This window comes from Pristiophorus japonicus, chromosome 17 (assembly GCF_044704955.1).
Source record: "Pristiophorus japonicus isolate sPriJap1 chromosome 17, sPriJap1.hap1, whole genome shotgun sequence".
Lineage (NCBI taxonomy): Eukaryota > Metazoa > Chordata > Chondrichthyes > Pristiophoridae > Pristiophorus > Pristiophorus japonicus.
In genome coordinates this window covers 2108746-2133249 of record NC_091993.1, presented here as the reverse complement: position 1 = coordinate 2133249, position 24504 = coordinate 2108746, and the positions used below count along the sequence as shown (strand labels likewise).

Here is a 24504-nt window from a genome sequence, read left to right as displayed (position 1 = left end):
GCTCAGCGCCATGATTAATGTAGCCCAGCCTGCAGACCAGGCAGGTCTCAGAAACCCCCCCCCTGACATACAAATACTTTCCTTCCAGGTCACTAAGCTAATAAACTGCTTCTTTCTGAAATACAAGGCTGACAAAAGCATTTTGAGACTGAACAAAAAAAAAAATGAAAAGGGTAAGGTGTTACCTTTGTGCTGGTCCCTCGTTTCTTCCTGGCTTGACTGGCCTGGTGAGCCGATGGGATACAAGGGGGCACCGGATGCGGGAGACGGTTGATGGGAATGAAAAGAGGAATGCAGTTGTTAATGACAAATTAACCGTTTCTGAAGGAATCGTTCATGCATAAAAACAGAGAACATTCAACCGGTGCTGCTGCAGAATCTGTAAAAATAATTACATCAAATAAACCGCAGCGAGGATCAGGCTGGTGTTTCCGAGCAAGTACTTGGAGAAAGGCCTCTTCCTCAGCTAAAGAGAGCCGGGCCTTACTACAAGGCCCAGGTGTCAAATTGTGTCTGATAACGCTCCTGTGAAGCTATATAAATAGCTTCACAGTAAAGGCACTATATAAATGCAAATAATTGAATCAGAAAATATACATTTACCGAATCAAACTGATTTGTTTAAGTGTTTAGGTTAAAATTTCTACAAACCATAATAAGGATTTGTTCAGCAACTGGGCATTATTACGCTTTTATTAATAAAAACGTTTTCAAACAACGGCATTTAACTCTTCTAGTGCCAGTCATGGAATTTCTGCATACGTCTATGTTTTTTTCTAATCAGCTAGGGAGCGGTAGCCTAGTGGTTATGTTACTGGACTAGTAATCCAGAGGCCTGAACTAATGATCTGGAGACGCGAGTTCATAATCCCACCACGGCAGCTGGGGAATTTAAATTAAATTAATAAATCTACAATAAAATGCTAGTACCAGTGATGGTGGCCATGAAACGATTGGATCGTTGTGGTTGTCTCTTAAATGTCCGAGCAAGTCACTTAGTTGTACCAAACCGCTACACCTCACGGACTGCAGTGGTTCAAGGCGGCTCACCACCACCTTCTCAAGGGCAGTTAGGGATGGGCAATAAATGCTGGCCTTGCCAGCGAAGCCCACATTCTTGAGTGAGTAAAAAAAAATGCAACCAATGTTTTGGACAGACAACTCCAATGCAAATTAAGAACATAAGCAATAGGAGTAAGAGCAGGCCATACAGCCCCTCGAGCCTGCTCCGCCATTTAATATCATGGCTGATCCGATCATGGACTCAGGTCCACTTCTCTGCCCACTCCCCATAACCCCTTATTCCCTTATCAGTTATAAGAACATAAGGAATTAAGCTCTGGATCTCAACACATGCCAACCCCTTCCTGTTACCTACTAACTACCATTCAGGACATCTGCTGTAATCCCAACCACCTCCAGCACATGAAACAAAATCAGCTCCCCTTGGCAGGAGCGGGAGAGTAAATACCCTCAGTACCCCCACAGAGGGTACAACTTGCCGTCAGTGTCCTATCAGAGGCTGTGCTTGGTTTTAGTTAAGGTTTGTACTTAATTTTAGGCTGCAGTTCTACCGCAGGTACACGCCTGGGACCGGGATCGGTACCGTGTGATGCTCAGTTGGCGGACTCAAGTTATACTGCTGACTGCACATCGCAATCAACTTGATGGTCTTCAGCACATGCATGCTCACAATGCTCTGCTCGGTTTCATTGCTATGAGATTTTCAGCCACTTCAAACATTCAAAAGAGTGAAAGATAAGTTTAGAAAGACGCTAGGAGTTTCGAGAGACTGCCTGGATACTTATAAAGAGTAGCTTCAGCACTGGGTTGGAGTTATACTGAACCCAGTGTGAAGCCCAACCACCTTCAAGACTACTTATCTCTCTTTAATGCACATTGGGAGTCAGATTGCTTACCTGAACTATACTGTCACTTGTGCATCAAAGGACACCTGGACAGCATTTTGTATCAATTCTAAAGCAGCAGTCTAACTCCAATCTGACATCAACCAGACGAAGTCACACGGAGACTGGAGCGCCATGGTTCAATTCACAGAGCTCGGGACCGATGAGGGAGAGACAGCTGGCAGTGCTTATATCTGTCTCCACCCATCTCGCAACACCAAAACTGTTCACAAGTTCAGACACGAGACTCCCAAAGCAAGTGCTCTACTTGGAACTCCTTCACGGCAAACAAGCCAATGGTGGGCAGTGGAAACGTTACAAGGACACCCTCAAAGCTGTCCTGATAAATTGCAACATCCCCACCGACACCTGGGAGTCCCTGGCCAAAGATCGCCCTAAGTGGAGGAAGTGCATCCGGGAGGGCGCTGAGCACCTCGAGTCTCATCGCCGAGAGCATGCAGAAACCAAGCGCAGACAGCGGAAAGAGCGTGCGGCAAACCTGTCCCACCCACCCTTTCCTTCAACGACTATCTGTCCCACCTGTGACAGGGACTGTGGTTCTCGTATTGAACTATTCAGCCACCTAAGGACTCATTTTAAGAGTGGAAGCAAGTCTTTCTCGATTCCGAGGGACTGCCTATAATGATGATGATCACTGCTTAATCAGAACAAATTAATTAGACAGAAAAGGCACACAACATACATAGGTGGCAGAAAAGAAGATGTGAATTGCAGTGCCCAAGGAGGCAATGAGAATACAGCAGTGCATCTGACTGAAATCCGATCTGTTATGAAGACTGACTTCACTACCAGGACGTTCTATGGCTGTACAAACTCTTCGCCTATAAATCCTCCAACCCAGTGAACTTTCACGTCATTTAAATTCCTTCAGCTTCCCTGATGGTCTACTAGGCCCAGCCTGTGGCCAGCAGAGAGTGGGAGGTCCCGCGTACAATCCTCGGTCTGTCCCTCGTTAGTGAGGGGCTACAATTAGACTCAGCACTCCAGGGTGAGGGAGGTTAAAATAAAATTGTTGCTCCTAATTACCTCCAAATAACCCCTGCTGGAAAGAAAGAAAGACTTGCATTTCTAGAGCGCCTTTCACAACCTCAGGGCATCTCAAAGCGCTTTACAGCCAATGAAGTACTTTTTGAAGCGTTGTCACTGTTGTAGTGAAGGAAATGCGGCAGCCAATTTGCGCACAGCAAGCTCCCGCAAACAGCAATGTGATTAGGACCAGATAATCTGTTTTAGTAATGTTGGTTGAGGGATAGATATTGGCCAGGACACCGGGGAGAATTCTCCTGCTCTTCTTTGAAATAGTGTCGTGGGATCTTTTACGTCCACCCGAGAGGGCAGACAGGGCCTCGGTTTAACGTCTCATATGAAAGACGGCACCTCCGACAGTGCAGCGCTCCCTCAGCATTGCACTGGAGTGTCAGCCTAGATTTATGTGCCCTAGTGTCTGGAGTGGGACTTGAGTCCACGACCTTCTAAAATGCTCCACAACAGATGTGAAGTCAGCTCTGTGGTGCAGCGTGTGGAAGTGAGCCTCACAGACTAGTGAATGTATGCTAGATCCTACTCCAATCCCTCTCCAATTCCTGATCTCAGCCATGTTGCTGTGCGGAAAACGATCTGCAGATAGAGAGCCAATGTCGGGTAGCATCTAGGGCAGCTGCAGGGGGCAAGGTGCCTACCTAACCTCCCAGCGGACAGAGAGCCTCTTTACACATGCTTTGTTTGAAGCTTTTGGGGAAGGAGGAGCCCAATTATGTTTCTGATGAACTCTGGATGAGAATTGGGACACTGGTCATAACCCGCAGATGCAAGCAACTTACATGGACAGAGAATGTACGGCACAGAAACAGGCCATTCGGCCCGAGTGGTCTATGCCGGTGTTTATACTCCACACAAACCTCCTCCCACCCCTCTTCATCAACCCTATCAACATATTCCTCATCTGTTCATCCAGTTTCCCCTTGAATACATCCACAAGATGCTGAAGCAAATGGAAATTCTAATCAGTTGAGCATTTCAAACAATCTAGGTCTTTCAGGGATAACATCAATCAAATCCAATTCCATTGATACGAATTCCACTTAGCAGGAATAGAAACATCATCATACAGTATTTATTATCTACTGTGGCTGTGACAGGAGAACAAGTGACTCCTAAATAGAGAATGATGCGGTATCTAACTGCACAATGCCTGAAGTCCTGCTGCACTCTATCCAATTCCAGGATCCCGGCGTTCCCGATGGGAAGCGTTGATTGGAGGCAGTGCCCAGTGGTCCAGGTGAGGCCCCGCAGAGTCGGCAGCTTGGCCCTTCCCTTTCCTTCTACGCGGCAACATTACGCGTCCCAGCGCGTAGAGCTGCGCTGCTCTCTGTTTGCCTCCGCCCCACTCGCTCCCCACAGAGCAAGTGCAGCGCGATATTTTGCGCTCCACTTGCTCTCAGGCGCGGTAACCCCCAATATCGCGAGCGGGGCGGGACGTCCGGGCCTGGCGCAGGAACTCCCGCCTCGCGGCTGTTACCGCCCCCAAACGGGACGCCGCGCAATTTCCCCCCCATAGTTTTTAATGACCCAGTTATTGTATGTTTATTAACTGCTGTGGCTGTGACACGAGAACGAGTGGTTTCTAAACAGAGAACGATGCCGTTTCCAACTGCGCAATGCCGCGAGTCCTACGGCACTCTATCCAAGATCCCGGCATTCCCAGTGGGAAGCACTGATTGGAGGCAGGGCCCAGCCCTGATTTGCCATGCATTGCCTTGTGTGACCGTTCTGTTTACTTTCAGCACTGCAATAGTCTTTGATCACCATAGAAAAAGCTACAAGATTGTGATCTTGCAATTTATTCAACAACGTACTTTACATTAAGCAATGTTTTTTTGTTACTTGACACACGCACCCAGAAACATGCAATAAATCCTGGGTTAGAACATCCGTACTCAAAAGGACTCTCATCATGTATAACTTCCATGGTTAAATTTTATAGCACCTCAATCAATAAATATAAAACATGCAGTAGATCACACAACACAAGGAATGAACTCTTTACTCACATTTCTTCTGCTCTCGCTCGGTTTTTTGGCAAGTTTTATCTCCAAGATAATCTCCCCCATGTAGTCCTCCAGACTGTTTGGGTCATCAAGCTGCAATTCCTTCTCGACAGCACTAACAGAAGCAAAATGGCCGACACAATTATCTTCAAACCTTTTAGGGATGCCCTTTGAATTATAGGGACTAGATTTTCGCGAGCCAGCAGTCACAGAGCTTCACAATGACAGGATTACATTATTTGAAAATTTGGGTGTGAAGATCAGCGTCCATTTTAATAGATGAACATTTGTTGGGAGCATACTGGCTTCTAAATTCCCGACATGTGTGCTCCCGTTGCACGGAGCTCTGCGCCTGGAGCTCAATTTTATCAAAAGAAATATATCCTCTATACGGTCAAGCATTAGATAACAATCAGACAGAAATAAGTTAACGTATTAGGCACTTCAGAGACTTTAAAGTTCACCATGTAGACAAGCAAAATGGCTGCCATGGTGGGGAAGAATTGCTCTGGTCATTTTGCCGGGCAAAATTATAAGCACAATCCTTTTGAACGCATTTACTTTGTCGCTATGCAAAGGGACCAGTGCTGCTCTCCCCCTCAAGTGATTATTAACATATCATTTACATATTCATCATTTATTAAATGAAGTCATTGGGGAAAATACCCAATCTGATCAGCACCAAATAGGACCATGGTAAATGTGCAGCAAATGGAAAAAAGCTGGACATGAATCAGGCTCTGCGGGCACTCGAGGGCCAATTCTGCAATCCAGTAGCCCCCAAATGAAACTGCTCTCGCAAAGAGCATATGGGGGTAAATCATGGATCCACCATTTAACACATTGGGGGTCCCAAAATCAGATGTGGTTCCCATCTAGTTCTAACTGCTGTGAGGTTCATCAGCTGATGTTGAATAGATTTTTATCTCAGTCTTCATATGGGGAAAGAGCAGCGGGTGTAGGACTAAGTGGCTAGCGCTTTCATAGACCTGGCACAAGCACGATGGGCCGAATGGCCTCCTTCTGTGCTGTATGACTCTTGGGGGGGGAGGGGACGGGGGAGACATTCGCGATGTCTGCACCTCCCATTGGTGCTAACGGGGCGCAAATGACTTTTCGCCCGGGCGCATCACTGCTACTGACTCCCGCGAAATTCCATGGGGGTTTAGTGGCGGCGATAACCGATAGCGGCCCGCTCCAACCAGCAGTGCCTCGCTGCACCAACGATCATGCGTCATCACCGTGCATGCAGCGACCCGTGTTGATCCTGGAGCTAAAAATCGGTAGCGCCCCCTGAAGCTGCAACAGGCGATGTACACGGCAACGTCACGGTGCGTGTGTACCGGGCTGTAGGTCACTCGCGGGGCGAATATTAAAGGGGAGGTGGGGAATTGCTGCCCAATCGCGGGGTCCGTGCTGTTGTGTGCCAGGCTGCTGCTATGGTGGTGTTCCAGGGACGACCCCGTTTCGCGGCCGCAGAGTCGGGAGCTTGGCCCTCCCGTTTAATGAAGGGGAGGGCCCTGTCTACGCGCAGTACTACACGTCCCATCGCGTAGCGCTGTGCCTTTCGTGGAGTCCTTCCGCCCCGTTCCCGCCCCACAGGGCAAGCGGAGAGCGATATTTTGCGCTCCACTTGCTGTCGGGGGCGTTTACCTGAATATAGGTCGCAGGGTGAGTCGTCCCGCGCCTGGCGCAGGAACTCCCGCCTGCCGACTTTCAGCCCGTAAGTTTTTAATTACCCATTTATTGGCCCCAAGTTTCCACATGATTTGCTCCTGATTTTTAGGAGCAACTGGTGTAGAACGGAGTATCTTAGAAATCGGAATTCTCGCCATTTAGTTTGCTCCAGTTCTAGTCAGTTGGAACAGTTTCACTTTGGAACAGAATTTTTTTTTCAAAAGGGGGCGTGTCCGGCCACTTACGCCTGATTTCAAAGTTTCGTCAGTGAAAACTTACTCCAAACTAACTTAGAATGGAGTAAGTGAAGATTTTTGTACGCTCGAAAAAACCTTGTCTACACTTTAGAAAATCAGGCGTAGGTTACAAATCAGGCGTAGGGAATGGGGGGAGGGGGTTTAAAGGGAAGTTTACAAACATTAAACATTTCAGTTTTACAAATAAAGAGCCATCAATAATAAATGATAAAAACATCAATAAATCAACCAATAAATCAATCAAAAAAAATTAATAAGAAATAATTATTTTTTTTAAATCAATAAATAAAACATTTTCTACTTACTGACTGCAGCACCGGGAGCCCTCCAACAGCGTGCTGGGATCCCCCCCCAGTGTGTCTCTGTCAGTGTCTCTATCTCTCTGTCTGTCTGTGTGTCTCTCATTCTCTGTCTGTCAGTGTCTGTGTTTCTGACAGCGAGGGGAGGGGGAGGAGGGGGGTAGAGGGAGAGAGGGGGAGAAGGAGATTGGGGGGGGGAAGGAGATTGGGGGGAAGGAGATTGGGTGGGGGGGAAGGAGATTGGGGGGGGGGAAGGAGATTGGGGGGGGTGGGGGGGGATGGAGAAGGGGGAGGGAGGCTGAACGGGCCGGGCCCGAGACTCCGGGCAGGGCCCGTCCCCAGCACCAGATTCACAGGTAGGTGGCGTTGGGTCGTGTCGGGGGGAGGGAGGGAGGGAGAGGGAGGTCAGGTCGGGGGGAGGAAGGGGGTGGGGGGGGGAGCGGGTGTCGGGTCCGGTCCGGGGGTGGGGGAGGGGGGGTGTCGGGTCCGGTCCGGGGGTGGGGGAGGGGGGGTGTCGGGTCCGGTCCGGGGGTGGGGGAGGGGGGAGGGGGGCGGGTGTCGGGTCCGGTCCGGGGATGGGCGGGGGGTGGGGAAGCGGGTGTCGGGTCCGGTCCGGAGGCGGGAAGCGGGAGTCGAGTCGGGTCGGGAGGAAGCAGGAGCTGGCCGTGGGAGGAGCCTTATTCACACAGCCCCAGTGAGGCCATTAGGCCAGGGCTAGGGGCTGCGTGCTTCGGGCCCCTCCCACAGTTTTGGGCGCCTGGAGCTACTGCACTTGCGTGCCCACTGTAGCGCGCATGTGCAGAGGTCCCGGCACTGTTTTCGGCGCAGGGACCTGGCTCCACCCCCTACAGCTCCTGCTGCGCCGCGCCGAGGGCCAGAGGACCTGCAGGGAGGTGGAGAATACGGAGGGTTTTTTTAGGCGCACTTTCTGGCGCGAAAAACGGGCGTCCAGGTCGGGCCTGCGCCATTCTAGGCGCGGCTCGAAACTTGGGCCCATAGTATGTTTATTTAGAGGAAAGGTTGAGTAGGTTGGGCCTCTACTCAATGGAATTCAGAAGAATGAGAGGTGATCTTATCGAAACGTATCAGATTATGAGGGGGCTTGACAAGGTGGATGCAGAGAGGATGTTCCCACTGATGGCGGAGACTAGAACTAGAGGGCATGGTCTTAGAATAAGGGGCCGCCCATTTAAAACAGAGATGAGGAGAAATTTCTTCTCTCAGAGGGTTGTGGATCTGTGGAATTTGCTGCCTCAGAGAGCTGTGGAAGCTGGGACATTGAATACATTTAAGACAGAAATAGACAGTTTCCTAAATGAGAAGGGAATAAGGGGTTATGGGGAGCGGGCAGGGAAGTGGAGATGAATCCATGATCGGATCAGCCATGATGGTATTAAATGGCGGAGCAGGCTCGAGGGACCATATGGTCTACTCCTGCTCCTATTTATTATGTTCTATTAATACCATTACAGGGATGGATATATAGGCTGGATTTTCGGCTTTTTGCGTTTTCCGGCGCAATTTGCGGTGGAGCGAAAAATTTAGCGCCAGGTTAGCGCCAGTGCGAGGAACTTTCGGCGAATGAAAGTTGCCGAGGAGCGTTAGTGCTAACTCCGGCGTTGCTCCACAGATTGTGTGCGCTGGAGCCGAATGTTCCGGTGCTGATGTAATCTGCCATCCTGCGCATGCACAATTTTTTTTTTTCCCCCGCTCTTCTGGTCTTGTGTCCTGTCGCAAACGCTAATGCAGGGCGCGGCCACTTCCTGCACGTGCATGCGCAGTTCAACCGGGGCTGCATCAGCCATTTCACATTTGTATTTTGATCATGGAGGACGACGATTCCAGACAGTGTGCCGGGCGATTCAGCCACGAGGCTAATGAAGCTCTGGCGGGGGCTGTGGAAAGAAGATGGCAGGAGTCGTATCTTCGGGATGGTTCGAGACCACTGCCATCCATATTTAAAAGGATTTGGAGAGACATTGCAGAGGAGGTCTCTGCCTCAGACATTGTAGTGAGGACTGGCACACAGGGCCGAAAGAAATTTAACGATCTCACCAGGATCGTCAAGAGTACCATTTTCATTCATGCACTCCTTCATTACGTCAAGGATAAATCTGACACACTATTTGTTCTCATGCTGTTGGTGCCGCTCAGTACTTTGTGGGTTGCCTCCTAAAATGCATGACACATAGGTAGGCTTAGGTTGGCACCCTATTTGTCATGAATGATCTTTACACATTATTAAGATTGCTTTCTGAGATCTCATAAGATGACTCCGCACTTAGATGTCCTCCTGATGAACCACGTGCAACTTTCAAGGCCATTAAACAGAGGACTGTATTACATTAAGACAGTATGGTGTAGGTGCTTTGGTGGCTATCTGTGCCACAAGAGCAGATGGACCCTCTTGTAACCATTCCCATTTTCACCTTTGCAGGCAAAGAAGTCTCATAATCGCCGTGAGCAGGTGCGGACAGGCAACAGTCCGCCTCAGACCCTGCCACTCACGGACATCGAGGACAGAGTGGCAGGCCTCATCGGCGTCACTGGTCGGGCGCTGTCCCCACTCGGATACTGAGGGCAAGTCCTGCACACTCCCTGGCCTAGGTTTGAGCAATGTCCTGCCCCCAACACAGCAGCCTTACTGCATGCCATCTTGGTGCCACTTTGAGTAAGAGCAGCAGGCAAAGGGAGGGTGACAAAGGGAAGGAGGGCAAAAGATGGTAGGAGAAAATATTGGGGCAAGAGCTGGCTGCATCGTATATTATGTTATAGTATCATTATGTTACTGTTTCACACTGGATTTTGTTGTTGATGCTTGATTCTGGATTATGTTCTGATAATGTTGTTGAATTATCACACTGCTGAATGCAACTCATTTTATTTAAGTCTCACAATGAAGGTTACAAAATTTACAATGTTACAATATTCAATAAATTTTTTTGTTCACCTGAATCATTCCTGTGTAGTGTCTCATTTGCAGAATGAGAGGGGGAATCGTCAACATGGTGGGATAGAGTGGGCAGGTAACGTTCAAACCTGCCGTTCGCTCTTCAAGCTAAGCGTTCAATTATGAGCTGCCGACGTCAGGCTTTTGCAGCGGCGAAATCTCCACGATGCCTCCCCTGTGGTGGTGGTGGTGGCATGGGTTCCTCGCCAGGCTCCTCTTCCTCATCTTCCTCCTCCTCCTCCTCCCCTTTCTCCTGAGGTGGTCTTGTTGGGGGGAGTATTGTAGGCAGCCTCCAGAGTGGTCCAGGCGTCGGAAGCGCTGCTTCAGTACTCGAGTTGTCTGTTCGATAATCTTGCGTGTAGCTGCATGGCTCTCGTAATAGCGATGCTCGACTTCTGTCTGAAGGTTTTGGAGGGGGGCGGGGTTCAAGAGCCAGGTGGCGAGGCCGTAACCTTTGCCCCCGAGCATCCAGCTCTGGCCTTGTGGTTGACGCTGGAACATGCGTGAGAAACTGCTTTCAAGAAGATGAAAGCATCATGGATGCTCCCTGGATATTGGGCACTGACTGCCATGATGCGCTGAGTATGGTCGCAGACGATCTGTACGTTCATGGAGTGGAATCCCTTTCGGTTTCGGTAAACCTCAGCATTCTGTAAAGGTGCTCGTAGGGCGATGTGCGTACATTCAAGGGCACCCTGAACCTTGGGGAAGCCAGCAAATTGTCCAAAACCTACTGCCCTCTCATTTTGGTTCTCCCTGGTCATTGGGAAGTTTATGAACTCCATCCTGCGTGCGTACAGTGCAGTGATCATCTGGTGAATGCAGCAATGTGTAGCGTGCTGCGAGATGGAGCATATGTCCCCCGCTGATGCCTGAAAGGAGCTGGAGACATAGAAGGAAAGTGCCACAGTCATCTTCACCTCGACGGGCAGTGCAGTCCTGTTGTCACTGGTAGGCTGTAGGTCTGCCTGTAGGAGCTGGCATATCTCTGTCAGCACCTCTTTTCGGAAGTGCAGCCTTCTAACGCACTGTGCCTCAGAGAGCTGGAGGTATGAGCGCTGTTCCCTGTAAACCCGTGGGGGGGTAAGGCCTCCTCCCCATACATCTGCGACCTCGTCGATTACGTTGCAAATGATCAACAATAAGCCTTCTTCCAGCTTGAAGCCATATGGCAATAGCAGCCAGGATTACTGGCACCAGACCTAGCATGGCCCCATCTTTTAAAATGTCCTTAAGTGTCCTTTATAAAACAAACTGGAAACTCACAAACTTCTCAATCAAAAGTATACAGTATCGCAGTTTTCTTCTCCCAATCCTTTCAATCACTCACAACTGCAACGTTCTCCTTCGCTTTCAGCCGTTAACGCCCGGTGCATCCTGGTGCCAGTCTGGTTTTTCTGGGCGGGTTCTCAGGCGGATGCTAAACCGGGCGAAATGCTCGAAAGTTCCACCCAGGGCGCTAGCGCAGCGATGCACGACAATTTACGTCATCCAAAATGGTCAGAACAGATGCGGGGCGGTAAATTTTAGCGCCAACCACAAAACCAGTGGCGAAAGTTCCGCCCGGGCACAAAATTTTGTGTGCCTCGTTTCACGCCCAAAAATCATTTTTGTGCCCCGCCGAGGTGCTAAATGGGGCGCAAATCAGCCGAAAATCCAGCCCATAATCTTTAATTAAATCTAAAGTCAGAGGGTCACATCAGCACTCAAAGCTTTCACTATATCACCATAGGCTTTGTCAATATATGAGCCCAGGTGCTTCAGAACAACATCAGTCATTTCAGGCCTTCACTGAAGTTCTGTTATGTATGCCAACACCGTCATAAATCCAGACTCCAGTAGTTTATAATTTATAATGCTTAATTCCTCAAGAGTAGTGAACAATTGCTGTGCTTTTAATAGCCATTAATTTCAGATAATAACGTCTGAATACTTCATATCTTTTATTTGCTTTGCCTAAATCTACAGAGCTCTTTTCGATTTGCAGAGCTCAGATATTGTTCCATCAGATAAAGCTCGTCAATCACTTGCAGTGTAAAACCAAACAGCGGGGACCTGTTGTCTGATGCACCCGTAAAATATGTTAAACAATAATAATATTACAGACCTGTTTACTTCAAGATCGTTCAGACTGAGATATGCAGAGCCCATGAAATCATCCGTGGCCAAGTCTCGGTCATATACCTATTGGCGGAGAGATTTTGCTTTCATTATTATTGTAATGTATTTGCTTCATGGGTTCTTTGCTTAAGAATTCATAGCAACACATTGCTATTATATTAAGAATGAGTTGGTTTATTAGCAAAAGGCTTAACAATCACACTACACATTACCAGTTCATCCACCAGGCTCACAACCACCTGCCTCATTGTGGATCCCCCGAACCCAACTGGCTGGGGTTTTATTGAGTCTTGTGAACATCATGTGACTGGCTAAGCCACTCCCAGCTCAACAGCTCAACCAACCTGTGAGCATCCTCACAGGTGCATGCATTACAATTATGTCGTGCTGAGATGAAGCAAACAAGAGGACAAAAGAAGAGGTTTTTACACCATATTCTGGCTGGGCAGACCACATTGTTCGCATGCCCGACACAAGCAAGCGCTCTACTCGGAACTCCTACATGGCAAGCGAGCCCAAGGTGGGCAGAGGAAATGGTTCAAGGACAACCTCAAAGCCTCCCTGATAAAGTGCAACATCCCCACCGGCACCTGGGAATCCCTGGCCATAGACAGCCCTAAGTGGAGGAAATGCATTGGGGAGGGTGCTGAGCACCTCGAGTCTCATCGCCGAGAGCATGCAGAAACCAAGCGCAGGCAGCGGAAGAAGCGTGTGGCAAACCAGTCCCACCCCATCAACATATCCTTCTACATCTTTCTTCTTCATGTTTATCCAGCTTCCCCTTAAACACACCAATGCTATTCACCTCAACCACGCCTTGTGGCAGCGAGTTCCACATTCTAACCACGCAGACTAAAGAAGTTTCTCCTGAATTCTTCACTGGATATTTTTAGAGGCTATTTTATATTCATTGTCTCTAGTTTTGGAGTCTCCCACAAAGGAAACATCTTCTCTACGTCTACCCTTTCAAACCCCTTCATAATTTTGAAGACTTCTATCAGGTCACCGCTCAGCCTTGTCTTTTCTAGAGATAAGAACCCCGGCCTATTCAGTCTTTCCTGAAAGTTAGAACCTCTCAGTTCTGGTAACAGCCTTGAACATCTTTTTTGCATCTTCACCAGTGCCTCTATATCCTTTTTGTAATATGGTAATAAATCAGAGCTAATTAGTGGCAGAATCAGGACTATCAAATGTCACGGCCTTTCTCCAGGGCTTGGTCTCAACTCGCGCAAGTTTACTTAACTTGCAGTTGTTCACTAACAAAGTATAGTGAGCTTCCCAACTGATTTCAAGCTGAAGCCTAGAAGTAAAAGAGGCCTATTGCAGGGTGATATTATTCTCCGATAATGCAACCAATTGAAAATACAACCTTAACCACTGAACGCAACTTAACCAAAATATAACCTCAGCTCCGAACCACTCAACCTCAATAAAATATTACCACTGACCTTAACCACTGAATCCAACCAAAATATAACCATTTATGCTAACCACTGAACCCAAGGAAAGTGTAACCATCAACCCTACCACTGACCCTAACCAAACTACAACCATCGGCCCCAACCATTGAACCCAGCCACTGAATCCAACCAAATGATATTCACTGAACCTAACATTTAACTCGAAGTATAATAATAATATTTATTATGATAGGGCTTCTGTTGAGCCACAACAAAACAGTTTGGTACAATCATTTTCTTTTTACCTTGATGTAGAGCTTTTGATTTAAATTCTTGACCGGAACGACAAAGGTCTCGTCCCATCGTGGGTTTAAGTTTTTGTACATTATCTTGCTCTTGTACAGAGTTTTCCCAGCCAGTTTGAACTTGACATAAGGATCGCTTGTACCTAAAGATATATATAAAAATAAAATAAAAATATAAATGGAAAGTAGAACTGATTCCTGTGAAAGTTTCTTGGGCTATGAAACCATCTCCATTTTATACTGATAGCATTTCACATTGAAGGCCCTTTTGTTACCATACAGTCACCGGGAAGAATTAGATCCACGAACGTTATGTTGAAATCCCTACGCTACTTTTATTAACATTTTTCATTTTTGGGCTTCAAAGGCAGAACTACAACAGACTCCAAAATGCTGGAAAAGCAACAAATGACGTGTCAAAGGTCAGGAGTTTCTGGGGCGAGGGACAATCCCGCTGGAAAATAAACCTCAAGCAATCAGCACTCACATCCCCTTCAATCATTTCCGCAATCTCCACGACTGCAAACTGCAAATTATGCGTGCTTCACTCTGGGTATGCCTGTAGCTGAAGCTATGACATGCCTGCAACACTTTCCCCGCACTCCATGGGGGCAAAATTGCCCTGTGCCCCGATTGGGGGCGGTAACCAGCTGGGGCCGGCACAGATGTCCCATCTCCACCGTTGAATTGGGTTTACCGCCCCTCAAAGGAACTGGAACGCAATCTTGCTGGCTCCACTTCCTTTAGGGGCGGGTCCCGGGGCACTACTAGGGCGGTGATTGAAGAGCTACGCGGATGCTCTGAGTAGCGATGACGTGCTTCAACACCCCTCCCCTTTACTTAAAGGAGAGGGCCGCTGCACACTCTGTAAGGCCTTGGATGGCCTCTACTAAACCACCAGGGCAACGTGGGATCGGGCCTGCAGCCCAGCACCCAAAACAGAGTGCCTGGCTGCACAATGAAGGCCCAGACCAAGCTAGGACCGCCATCCTGGAGCCGACCAGAGAGTCGGCAATCCAGAAAAGATGCCGGCGTGGGGTGCCGGCGGCCTCCCCTTTAAGTAGCTCCCCGAGACTGGATGTCGGCCAGCTTCGTGACCCGCGAAGCTGCCGTTGAAATCCGCTCGCACCAGCCTCGAGGGCCAGGGGGCAGGGCGGTAAAGGGTCGGCAATTTCCCAGGAGTGGTAGCTCCTCCCCCACCCCCACGGGCGAACATTCTCTTCTGCTCCATTAGCGCCCCCTGGAGGGCCTCTAAAATAGGGGCAATTTCTCCCCCCATGTTTTCACAGAAACATAGAAACATAGAAAATAGGTGCAGGAGTAGGCCATTTGGCCCTTCGAGCCTGCACCATCATTCAATAAGATTATGGCTGATCATTCACTTAGTACCCTTTTCCTGCTTTCTCTCCATACCCCTTGATCCCTTTCGCTGTAAGGGCCATATCTAATTCCCTCTTGAATATATCTAACGAACTGGCATCAACAGCTCTCTGCGGTAGAGAATTCCACAGGTTCACAACTCTGAGTGAAGAAGTTTCTCCTCATCTCGGTCCGAAATGGCTTACCCCTTATCCTGGACTGTGACCCATGGTTCTGGACTTCCCGAACATCGGGAACATTCTTCCAGCATCTAACCTGTCCAGTCCCGTCAGAATTTTATATGTTTCTATGAGATCCCCTCTCATTCTTCTAAACTCCAGTGAATACAGGCCCAGTCAATCCATATGTCAGTGCTGCCATCCCGGGAATCAGTCTGGTGAACCTTCGCTGCACTCCCTCAATAGCAAGAACGTCCTTCCTCAGATTAGGAGACCAAAACTGAACACAATATTCCAGGTGTGGCCTCACCAAGGCCCTGTACAACTGCAGTAAGACCTCCCTGCTCCTATACTCAAATCCCCTCGCTATGAAGGCCAACATGCCATTTGCCTTCTTCACCGCCTGCTGTACCTGCATGCCAACCTTCAATGACTGATGTACCATGACACCCAGGTCTCGTTGCACCTCCCCTTTTCCTAGTTTACCACCATTCAGATAATATTCTGCCTTCATGTTTTTGCCACCAAAGTGGATAACCTCACATTTATCCATATTATACTGCATCTGCCATGCATTTGCCCACTCATCTAACCTGTCCAAGTCACCCTGCAGCCTCTTAGCATCCTCCTCACAGCTCACACCACCACCCAGTTTATTGTCATCTGCAAACTTGGAGATATTACACTCAATTCCTTCATCTAAATCATTGTTGTATATGGTAAATAGTTGGGGTCCCAGCACTGAGCCCTGCGGCACCCCACTAGTCACTGCCTGCCATTCTGGAAAGGACCCGTTTATCCCGACTCTCTGCTTCCTGTCTGCCAACCAGTTCTCTATCCACGTCAATACATTACCCCCAGTACCATGTGCTTTAATTTTGCATACCAATCTCTTGTGTGGGACCTTGTCAAAAGCCTTTTGAACGTCCAAATACGCCACATTCACTGGTTCTCCCTTGTCCACTCTACTAGTTACATCCTCAAAAAATTCCAGAATTTTTGTGAAGCATGATTTCCCTTTCATAAATCCTTGCAGACTTGGACCGATCCTGTCACTGCTTTCCAAATGCGCTGCTATTACATCTTTAATAATTGATTCCAACATTTTCCCCACTACTGATGTCAGGCTAACCAGTCTATAATTCCATGTTGTCTCTCTCCCTCCTTCTTTAAAAAGTGGTGTTACATTTGCTACACTCCAGTCCATAGGAACTGATCCAGAGTCGATAGACTGTTGGAAAATGATCACCAATGCATCCATTATTTTTAGGGCCACTTCCTTAAGTACTCTGGGATACAGACTATCAGGCCCTGGGGATTTATCGGCCTTCAATCCCATTAATTTCCCTAACACAATTTCCTGACTAATAAGGATTTCCTTCAGTTCCTCCTTCTCGCTAGACCCTCGAAGCCCTAGTATTTCCAGAAGGTTATTTGTGTCTTTCTTCGTGAAGACAGAACCAAAGTATTTGTTCAACTGGTCAGCCATTTCTTTGTTCCCCATTATAAATTCATCTGAATCTGACTGCAAGGGACCTACGTGAACCGTATTGAAGGCCGTTTTTCAGCTGTTCTTTTTCCGGTGCGGGGTGCCGTAGGTCAGAGTTTTCTAGTGTCCTAAATAGGACAAAGGCCTTACTGAGGGAAAATGATACTGTCCATGAGGCACAAGAATGGTTAAGCAAACGGAACTGCGGACATACATTTGCGTATGGAACACTGCACAATCCTGATACTTCGCGTTAATCACTCGTGTTAATCCAGCCCACTGGGCGGGCCACATCGTCCACATGCAAGACATGAGACTCCCAAAGCAAATGCTCTACTTGGAATTGCTTCACGGGAAACGAGCCAAAGGTGGGCAGAGGAAACGTTACAAGGATATCCTCAAAGCTTCTCTGAAAAAGTGCAACATCCCCACCAACACCTGGGAGTCCCTGGCCAAAGACCGCCCTAAGTGGAGGAAGTGCATCCGGGAGGGCGCTGAGCACCTCTAGTCTCGTCGCCGAGAGTATGCAGAAATCAAGCGCAGACAGCAGAAAGAGCGTGCGGCAAATCTGTCCCACCCACCCTTTCCCTCAACGACTATCTGTCCCACCTGTGACAGAGACTGTGGTTCTCGTATTGGACTGTTCAGCCACCTAAGGACTCATTTTAAGAGTGGAAGCAAGTTGCTCGATTCCGAGGGACTGCCTATGATGATGATTGTCATGTATCCTACATGGCTACTGTTGGTACTATCTCAAGGTGTGCCACCAGAGGGCACAGCAGTGGGAGACTTGTAGGTTACCTGTACAGGTGTGCCTGGCCTAGTATAAAAGGCAGGCCACCAGGTGTGATCCTCACTCTGGAGTTAACAAATAAAGGACTAAAAATGATTTAATTATCTCTCGTGCTTTTCTGCGGGACTGCGTCGCTCCTTCGCCGCGTCAGCTTGCCAAACCTCCTCGAGAGCTCAGGCAAAGGAGCGTGGAACCAGCTCACAAGCTGTGGATTAGGAGGCCGGAGGAAAGATTTCGGCTGCTGCTGCTGTCTTCCATTAGAGCGGCTTTACAGAGCAAGGAGAGAGCCCCCTGCCAAATCATGTCCGGTGTTGAGGAAGGCCAGTGAGCAGCCACAAGGACCTCACTGAGCTGCTATTCATTCAGCGGCTGAGAAAAGTAAACCAGTTACCAAGTCCCGCCTGCACAGATCTGAGCAATCCTGATCGCAGATGACAGGAAGGAATTTGCCTCCTCCTTGCTGTCTGCTTCAAGAACGGCTCTAAAACTTGCTGTTCCCCTCACCAACTGCAATTTAACTTAAAGAACAAGAGAACGTGTGTCTTGGAGAATAGAAGAAACTAAGTCGACCATACTCAGCATCCCTTTATACTTTATATAGAACTTTTTTCATTAAAATTAGCAAAGGCAGGAATTTCACGATAAAAAGCACAAAATCACAACAGAAGCAATTGCTGTGAGCCCCGATTCCCACGGTGGTACCTGAGAAACCAGCTATACTGCTGCCTCATCTGCGTCAACTTGTAATCTGTCTATCATCATGCCTATTCAAAAAAAAAGGGGTCAAAATCAGACCCTGGTAACTACAGACCACTAACCTGCTCCCAATCATGTCAAAGTTAATTGAAACCAAAATGTACGCAAAGCCTCATTTCAGAGTCATCTAATATCCAGGTCAGCAACTCGACTTCAGGCTTAATCTGCCAAGTTGTTACTTAAAATCTTCAGCACAGGAACAGGCCATTCGGCCCAACTGGTCTATGCCGGCAAATATGTCCCAGACAAGATTCCTGCCACCCCTCTTCATCAAACCCTATCAGTATATATACTTCTGCCAATACTGGTTAAAACAGAAAATCTACCAAATTGCAGCCTCCCCTCTGATTTGGCTCTCTTGTGATGATATCCTTGATGTTCAGTGCACCCTTCAGATTCGGGATCCACAAGGATTCTCTTTTCCCCTTATTTCAGTTCTAGAGCCAGGCGACATGCTTGTGTTTGGTGCTGGGTAACATTAAGAGATCCGGCTGCTCCCAACAGGGCAGTTGTGAACAGCCTCAATCTCCCGGTTCAGAGATGGAGCCATTCTCACCGTGTCCAACATGCACTCAGAACATAGCCCTCGAGATTTCTTGGTGGGTATTGACTGACTGAAAAGCTGTTCCTTCATTGGCAGATTTGATTAGTTGTTGAAGGGGATGCACCATTTCCTAAGAGGAAACGCATAGTAAATGGATATCCTTTCGTTTTTAATGGTGGCACCTATTCAAGAGTCCTTCAGAGAAGCCGTACTCGATTCTCATCATCAATGACCTGGTGATGCTCATAAAAACATAAGAAACATAGAAAAATAGGTGCAGGAGTAGGCCATTCGGCCCTTCAAGCCTGCACCACCATTCAATAAGATCATGGCTGATCAGTCCCTCAGTACCCCTTTCCTGCTTTCTCTCCATACCCCTTGGTCCCCTTAGCCATAAGAGCCATCTCTAACTCCTTCTTGAAAAAGAGCTGATGTTGTTTGCGAATGACACCATACTCTACAAACCCGTTAGCTCTCCACCCAAGAAACAATGACCAATTTCTCCTTGCCCATCATAGGCAGGTTGTGGCATTGGACGAGTGTTATATACCATCTTCCCTACTGATTTAATATTAATCATATTTACCTTCTCACCTCTGTTCAGTTTAGAACATGTAGCTGGTTGCCTTGATATTAAATTACAGTGTTATCTATGTCTCAGTTGGTAGCACTATCGTCTTTGAATCAGAAGGTTGTGGGTTCAAGTCCCACTCCAGGATCCTGAGCACAATGAAAAATCTAAGCTAACACTCCAATGCAGTACTGAGAGAGTACTGCATTGTCGGAGGTGCCGTCTTTCGGATGAGCTGTTAAACCAAGCCCCTGTCTGCTCTCTCAAGTGGATGTAAAAGATCCCATGGCATTATTGCAAAGAAGAGCAGGGGAGTTAACATAAGAACATAAGAAATAGGAGCACGAGTCGGCCATTCGGCCCCTCGAGCCTGCTCCGCCATTCAATAAGATCATGGCTGACCTGATCATGGACTCAGCTCCACTTCCCCGCCCGCTCCCCGTAACCACTTATCCCCTTATCGATTAAGAAACCGTCTATTTCTGTCTTAAATGTATTCACTGTCCCAGCTTCCACAGCTCTGAGGCAGTGAATTCCACAGATTTACAACCCTCAGAGAAGAAATTTCTCATCTCTGTTTTAAATGGGCGGCCCCTTATTCTAAGATCGTGCCCTCTAGTTCAAGTCTCCCCCATCAGTGGAAACATCCTCTCTGCATCCAGCTTGTCAAGCCCCCTCATAATCTTATACATCTCGATAAGATCACCTCTCATTCTTCTGAATTCCAATGAGTAGAGGCCAACCTACTCAACCTTTCCTCATAAGTCAACCCCCTCATCCCCGGGATCAACCCAGTGAACCTTCTCTGAACTGTCTCCAAAGCAAGTATATCCTTTCGTAAATTTGGAAACCAAAACTGCACACAGTATTCCAGGTGTGGCCTCACCAATACCTTGTATAACTGTAGTAAAACTTCCCTGCTTTTATAGAAACATAGAAAATAGGTGCACGAGTAGGCCATTCGGCCCTTTGAGCCTGCACCACCATTCAATAAGATCATGGCTGATCATTCATCTCAGTACCTCTTTCCTGCTTTCTCTCCATACCCCTTGATCCCTTTAGCCGTAAGGGCCATATCTAACTCCCTTTTGAATATATCCAATGGCATCAACAACTCTCTGCGGTAGGGAATTCCACAGGTTAACAACTCGCTGAGTGAAGAAGTTTCTCCTCATCTCGGTCCTAAATGGTTTACCCCTTATCCTTAGACTATGTCCCCTGGTTCTGGACTTCCCCATTTGCGATATACTCCATCCCCTTTGCAATAAAGGCCAAGATATCATTGGCCTTCCTGATCACTTGCTGTACGTGCATACTTTTGTGTTTCATGCTCAAGTACCCCCAGGTCCCGCTGTACTGCAGCACTTTGCAATCTTTCTCCATTTAAATAATAACTTGCTCTTTGACTTTTTCCGCCAAAGTGCATGACCTCACACTTTCCAACATTATACTCCATCTGCCAAATTTTTGCCCACTCACTTAGTCTGTCTACGTCCTTTTACAGATTTTGTGTAACTTCCTCACTCATTGCTTTTCCTCCCATCTTTGTATTGTCAGCAAACTTGGCTATGTTACACTCAGTCCCTTCTTCCAGGTCGTTAATATAGATTGTAAATAGTTGGGGTCCCAGCACTGATCCCTGCGGCTCCCCACTCGTTACTGGTTGCCAACCAGAGAATGAACCATTTATCCCGGCTCTCTGTTCTCTGTGAGTTAGCAAATCCTCTATCCATACTAATATATTACCCCAACCCAGTGAACTTTTATCTTGTGCAGTAACCTTTTATGTGGCACCTTGTCAAATGCCTTCTGGAAGTCCAAATACACCACACTCACTGGTTCCCCTTTATCCACCCTGTTCGTTACATCTTCAAAGAACTCCAGCAAATTTGTCAAACATGACTTCCCCTTCATAAATCCATGCTGACTCTGCCTGACTGAATTTTGCTTTTCCAAATGTCCTGCTACTGCTTCTTTAATAATGGACTCCAACATTTTCCCAACCACAGATGTTAGGCTAATTGGTCTATAGTTTCCTGCTTTTTGTCTGCCTCCTTTTTTAAATAGGGGCATTACATTTGCAGTTTTTCAATCTGCTGGGACCTCCCCAGAATCCAGGGAACTTTGGTAAATTACAACCAATGCATCCACAATCCCTGCCGCTACTTCTCTTAAGACCCTAGGATGCAAGCCATCGGATCCAGGGGATTTATCTGCCTTTAGTCCCATTATCTTACTGAGTACCACCTCCTTAGTGATTGTGATTGTGTTAAGTTCCTCCCCTGCTATAGCCCCTTGACAATGCATTGTTGGAATATTGTTAGTGTCCTCTACTGTAAAGACTGATACAAAATATTTGTTCAGAGTTGCTGCCATCTTCATGTTCCCCATTACTAATTCCCCGGTCTCGTCCTCTAAGGGACCAACATTTACTTTAGCCACTCTTTTTATATACCTATAGAAACTCTTGCTATCTGTTTTTATATTTTGTGCTAGTTTACTTTCATCGTCTATCTTCCCTTTCTTAATCATTTTTTTAAGTCATTCTTTGCTGGCTTTTAAAAGCTTCCCAGTCTTCTGTCCTCCCACTAGTTTTGGCCACTTTGTATGCCCTTGTTTTTTACTTGGATACCGTCCTTAATTTCTTTAGTTTGCCATGGATGGCTATCTTTTCTCTTACACCCTTTCCCCCTCACTGGAATATATCCCTGGTACCCTGGTTATCACCGGTGTCCTGGCCAATACTTATCCCTCAATCAACATAACAAAAAAACAGATTATCTGGTCAGTATCACATTGCTGTTTGTGGGAGCTTGCTGTGCGCAGGTTGGCTGCTGCGTTTCCTACATTACAACAGTGACTGCACTCCAAAAGTACTTCATTGGCTGTAAAGCGCTTTGAGACAGCAGGTGGTTGTGAAAGACGCTATATAAATCCAAGTCTTTCTTTCTTTCCTTCTTTAATAGCAACTAGCCTGGGCAAACTGAGAATCCTCAAGAAAGCTCACCTGTACTTGTCACCTCTACAAAGTCTGCTTTTCCAGTGATATAGTATTCTAGCCCTTTTTGGCAGGTTGTGGAGTAAACCATTTCTCTATAAAGATCAAACTCATTCTGATCTGTGGAATGGATGGCTATGACCCACTCAATGCCAGTGTCTACAATCGACAGCATTGCAGAATTGCAACCAAAATCCAATTCATGACCAAGGAATCACCACAAGTAGTCATGTTTCACTCAAGGTCAAAAGATCTGCTGCAGCAGCACCTCAATGTCCGACAGTGATCCAACAATTCTCCATGGAATGCCAACAGAGAGACTTCACCCACACTCCCGTCAGCGGATATCGCATCCCTGGAACTCCGCCCTTTGTGTGAAGAGGTTTAAAGGCAGAATGAATCAATGCTTATTGAACTGGAGTTCTTGCAGTTAGGGGAACATTTGTGGTTTCTCTCCTAATACTGGCCTTTGTTTTAGCAGAAAGGCACCATTCAGCCCATCATACCTGAGCTGTCCAATTAGTCCCACTCCCCTGTTCTTTACCCACTGCTCCTTTTCCAGTTTATATCCAATTTCCTTTCGAAAGTTATCTTTAAATCTGCTTCCTTCACCCTTTCAGGCAGAGCATTCCAGATCATAACCACTCTCGTGTTATGGTGCGTGAGCAGAAAACTGATTGAAAAAAAGGGAAGCTGGTAATTTACTGGAGCTGCTAACAGTCCAAGTCTTAAAAGTGATGCAAGTCTTTAAGTAAATTTCCAACCTTAATTTTTAAATTTTTAATTTATTCGTTCACAGGATGTGGGCGTCGCTGGCAAGACTGGCATTTGTTGCCCTCGAGAAGGTGGTGGTGAGCTGCCTTCTTGAACTGCCGCAGTCCTTGTGGTGAAGATACTCCCACAGTGCTGACTTTGTTGTATCGGTTTGGTATAACTGAGTGTCTCGCTGGGCCATTTCAGAGGGCAGTTAAGAGTCAACCACGTGCTGTGGGTCTGGAGTCACATATCGGCCAGACCGGGTAAGGGCGGCAGATTTCCTTCCCTGAAGGACATTAGTGAACCAGATGGGTTTTTACGACAATCCGGTAGTTTATGGTCACCGTTACTGAGACGGGCTTTTGTTTTTAAATTCCAGATTTATTTAATTAACTGAATTTAAATCCCCCAGCCGCCGTGGTGAGATTTGAACTCACGTCTCCAGATTATTGGTGCAGGCTTTAATTGTCTGACATTGAAATGATATGGATAATTATTAAAAGGGTGAAATTTGGTAAGGAGAAAAAATATATAATTCTCAAAGGAAAGCATAATCAGAATATGCACTTACAAATTTATATCGAATAGATGGCCCTGCCACTCATGACTGTGCAATGTCCCAATTCGAAGCAACGCGTGTTAAACTCATGAAATCATTCAACAGAACACAGTTTTTGTACAAATAAAACAAAGAAGCAATTTGGTTTTTATTCACAGGCTTGGGTTAGCAAGATCCAGCCACTTTCCTGCATGACCCACACCCCACCGCATCCCCACCATTGTCCGTAAGCCTCCATCGACAGCAAAGAGTCCATGTGAATGATCTCAAAAGAATGCAGTTTGAATTTTTGAGCTCCAATTAAAAATTAGAAGCCTGCTCTATTTCCAGCAAAAATGTATGTAATTCTGATTTTTCAATCAGATAATTCCTCACCAGCGTAAAACGTTGTAAAATAAATCGAAGTTCAACCCATTCGAAAACCAATTTACCGAAGTAAGCATTTTATGCAAGTTTCCATCTTTTAAAAAGTTCATGTTTCGTTTAGTGCAAGTGAACTTTCCCACTCAATCTCGC

General features: G+C 47.1%; 1 protein-coding gene across 4 annotated transcripts in view; it reads right to left on the bottom strand.

The window, feature by feature from the left end:
- The window catches only part of LOC139227514 (multiple C2 and transmembrane domain-containing protein 2-like), a 496997-nt gene that overhangs the window by 259182 nt on the left and 213311 nt on the right, over window positions 1-24504 (bottom strand). For all 4 annotated transcript variants that reach the window (XM_070858296.1, XM_070858298.1, XM_070858299.1 and 1 more), the window contains exons 5-8: window positions 13985-14127; window positions 12266-12342; window positions 4979-5090; window positions 186-224 (exon numbers count right to left, since the gene is read on the bottom strand). In XM_070858296.1, coding sequence (XP_070714397.1) covers window positions 186-224; window positions 4979-5090; window positions 12266-12342; window positions 13985-14127 — 371 coding nt within the window. The remainder of the gene's footprint in view (window positions 1-185; window positions 225-4978; window positions 5091-12265; window positions 12343-13984; window positions 14128-24504) is intronic.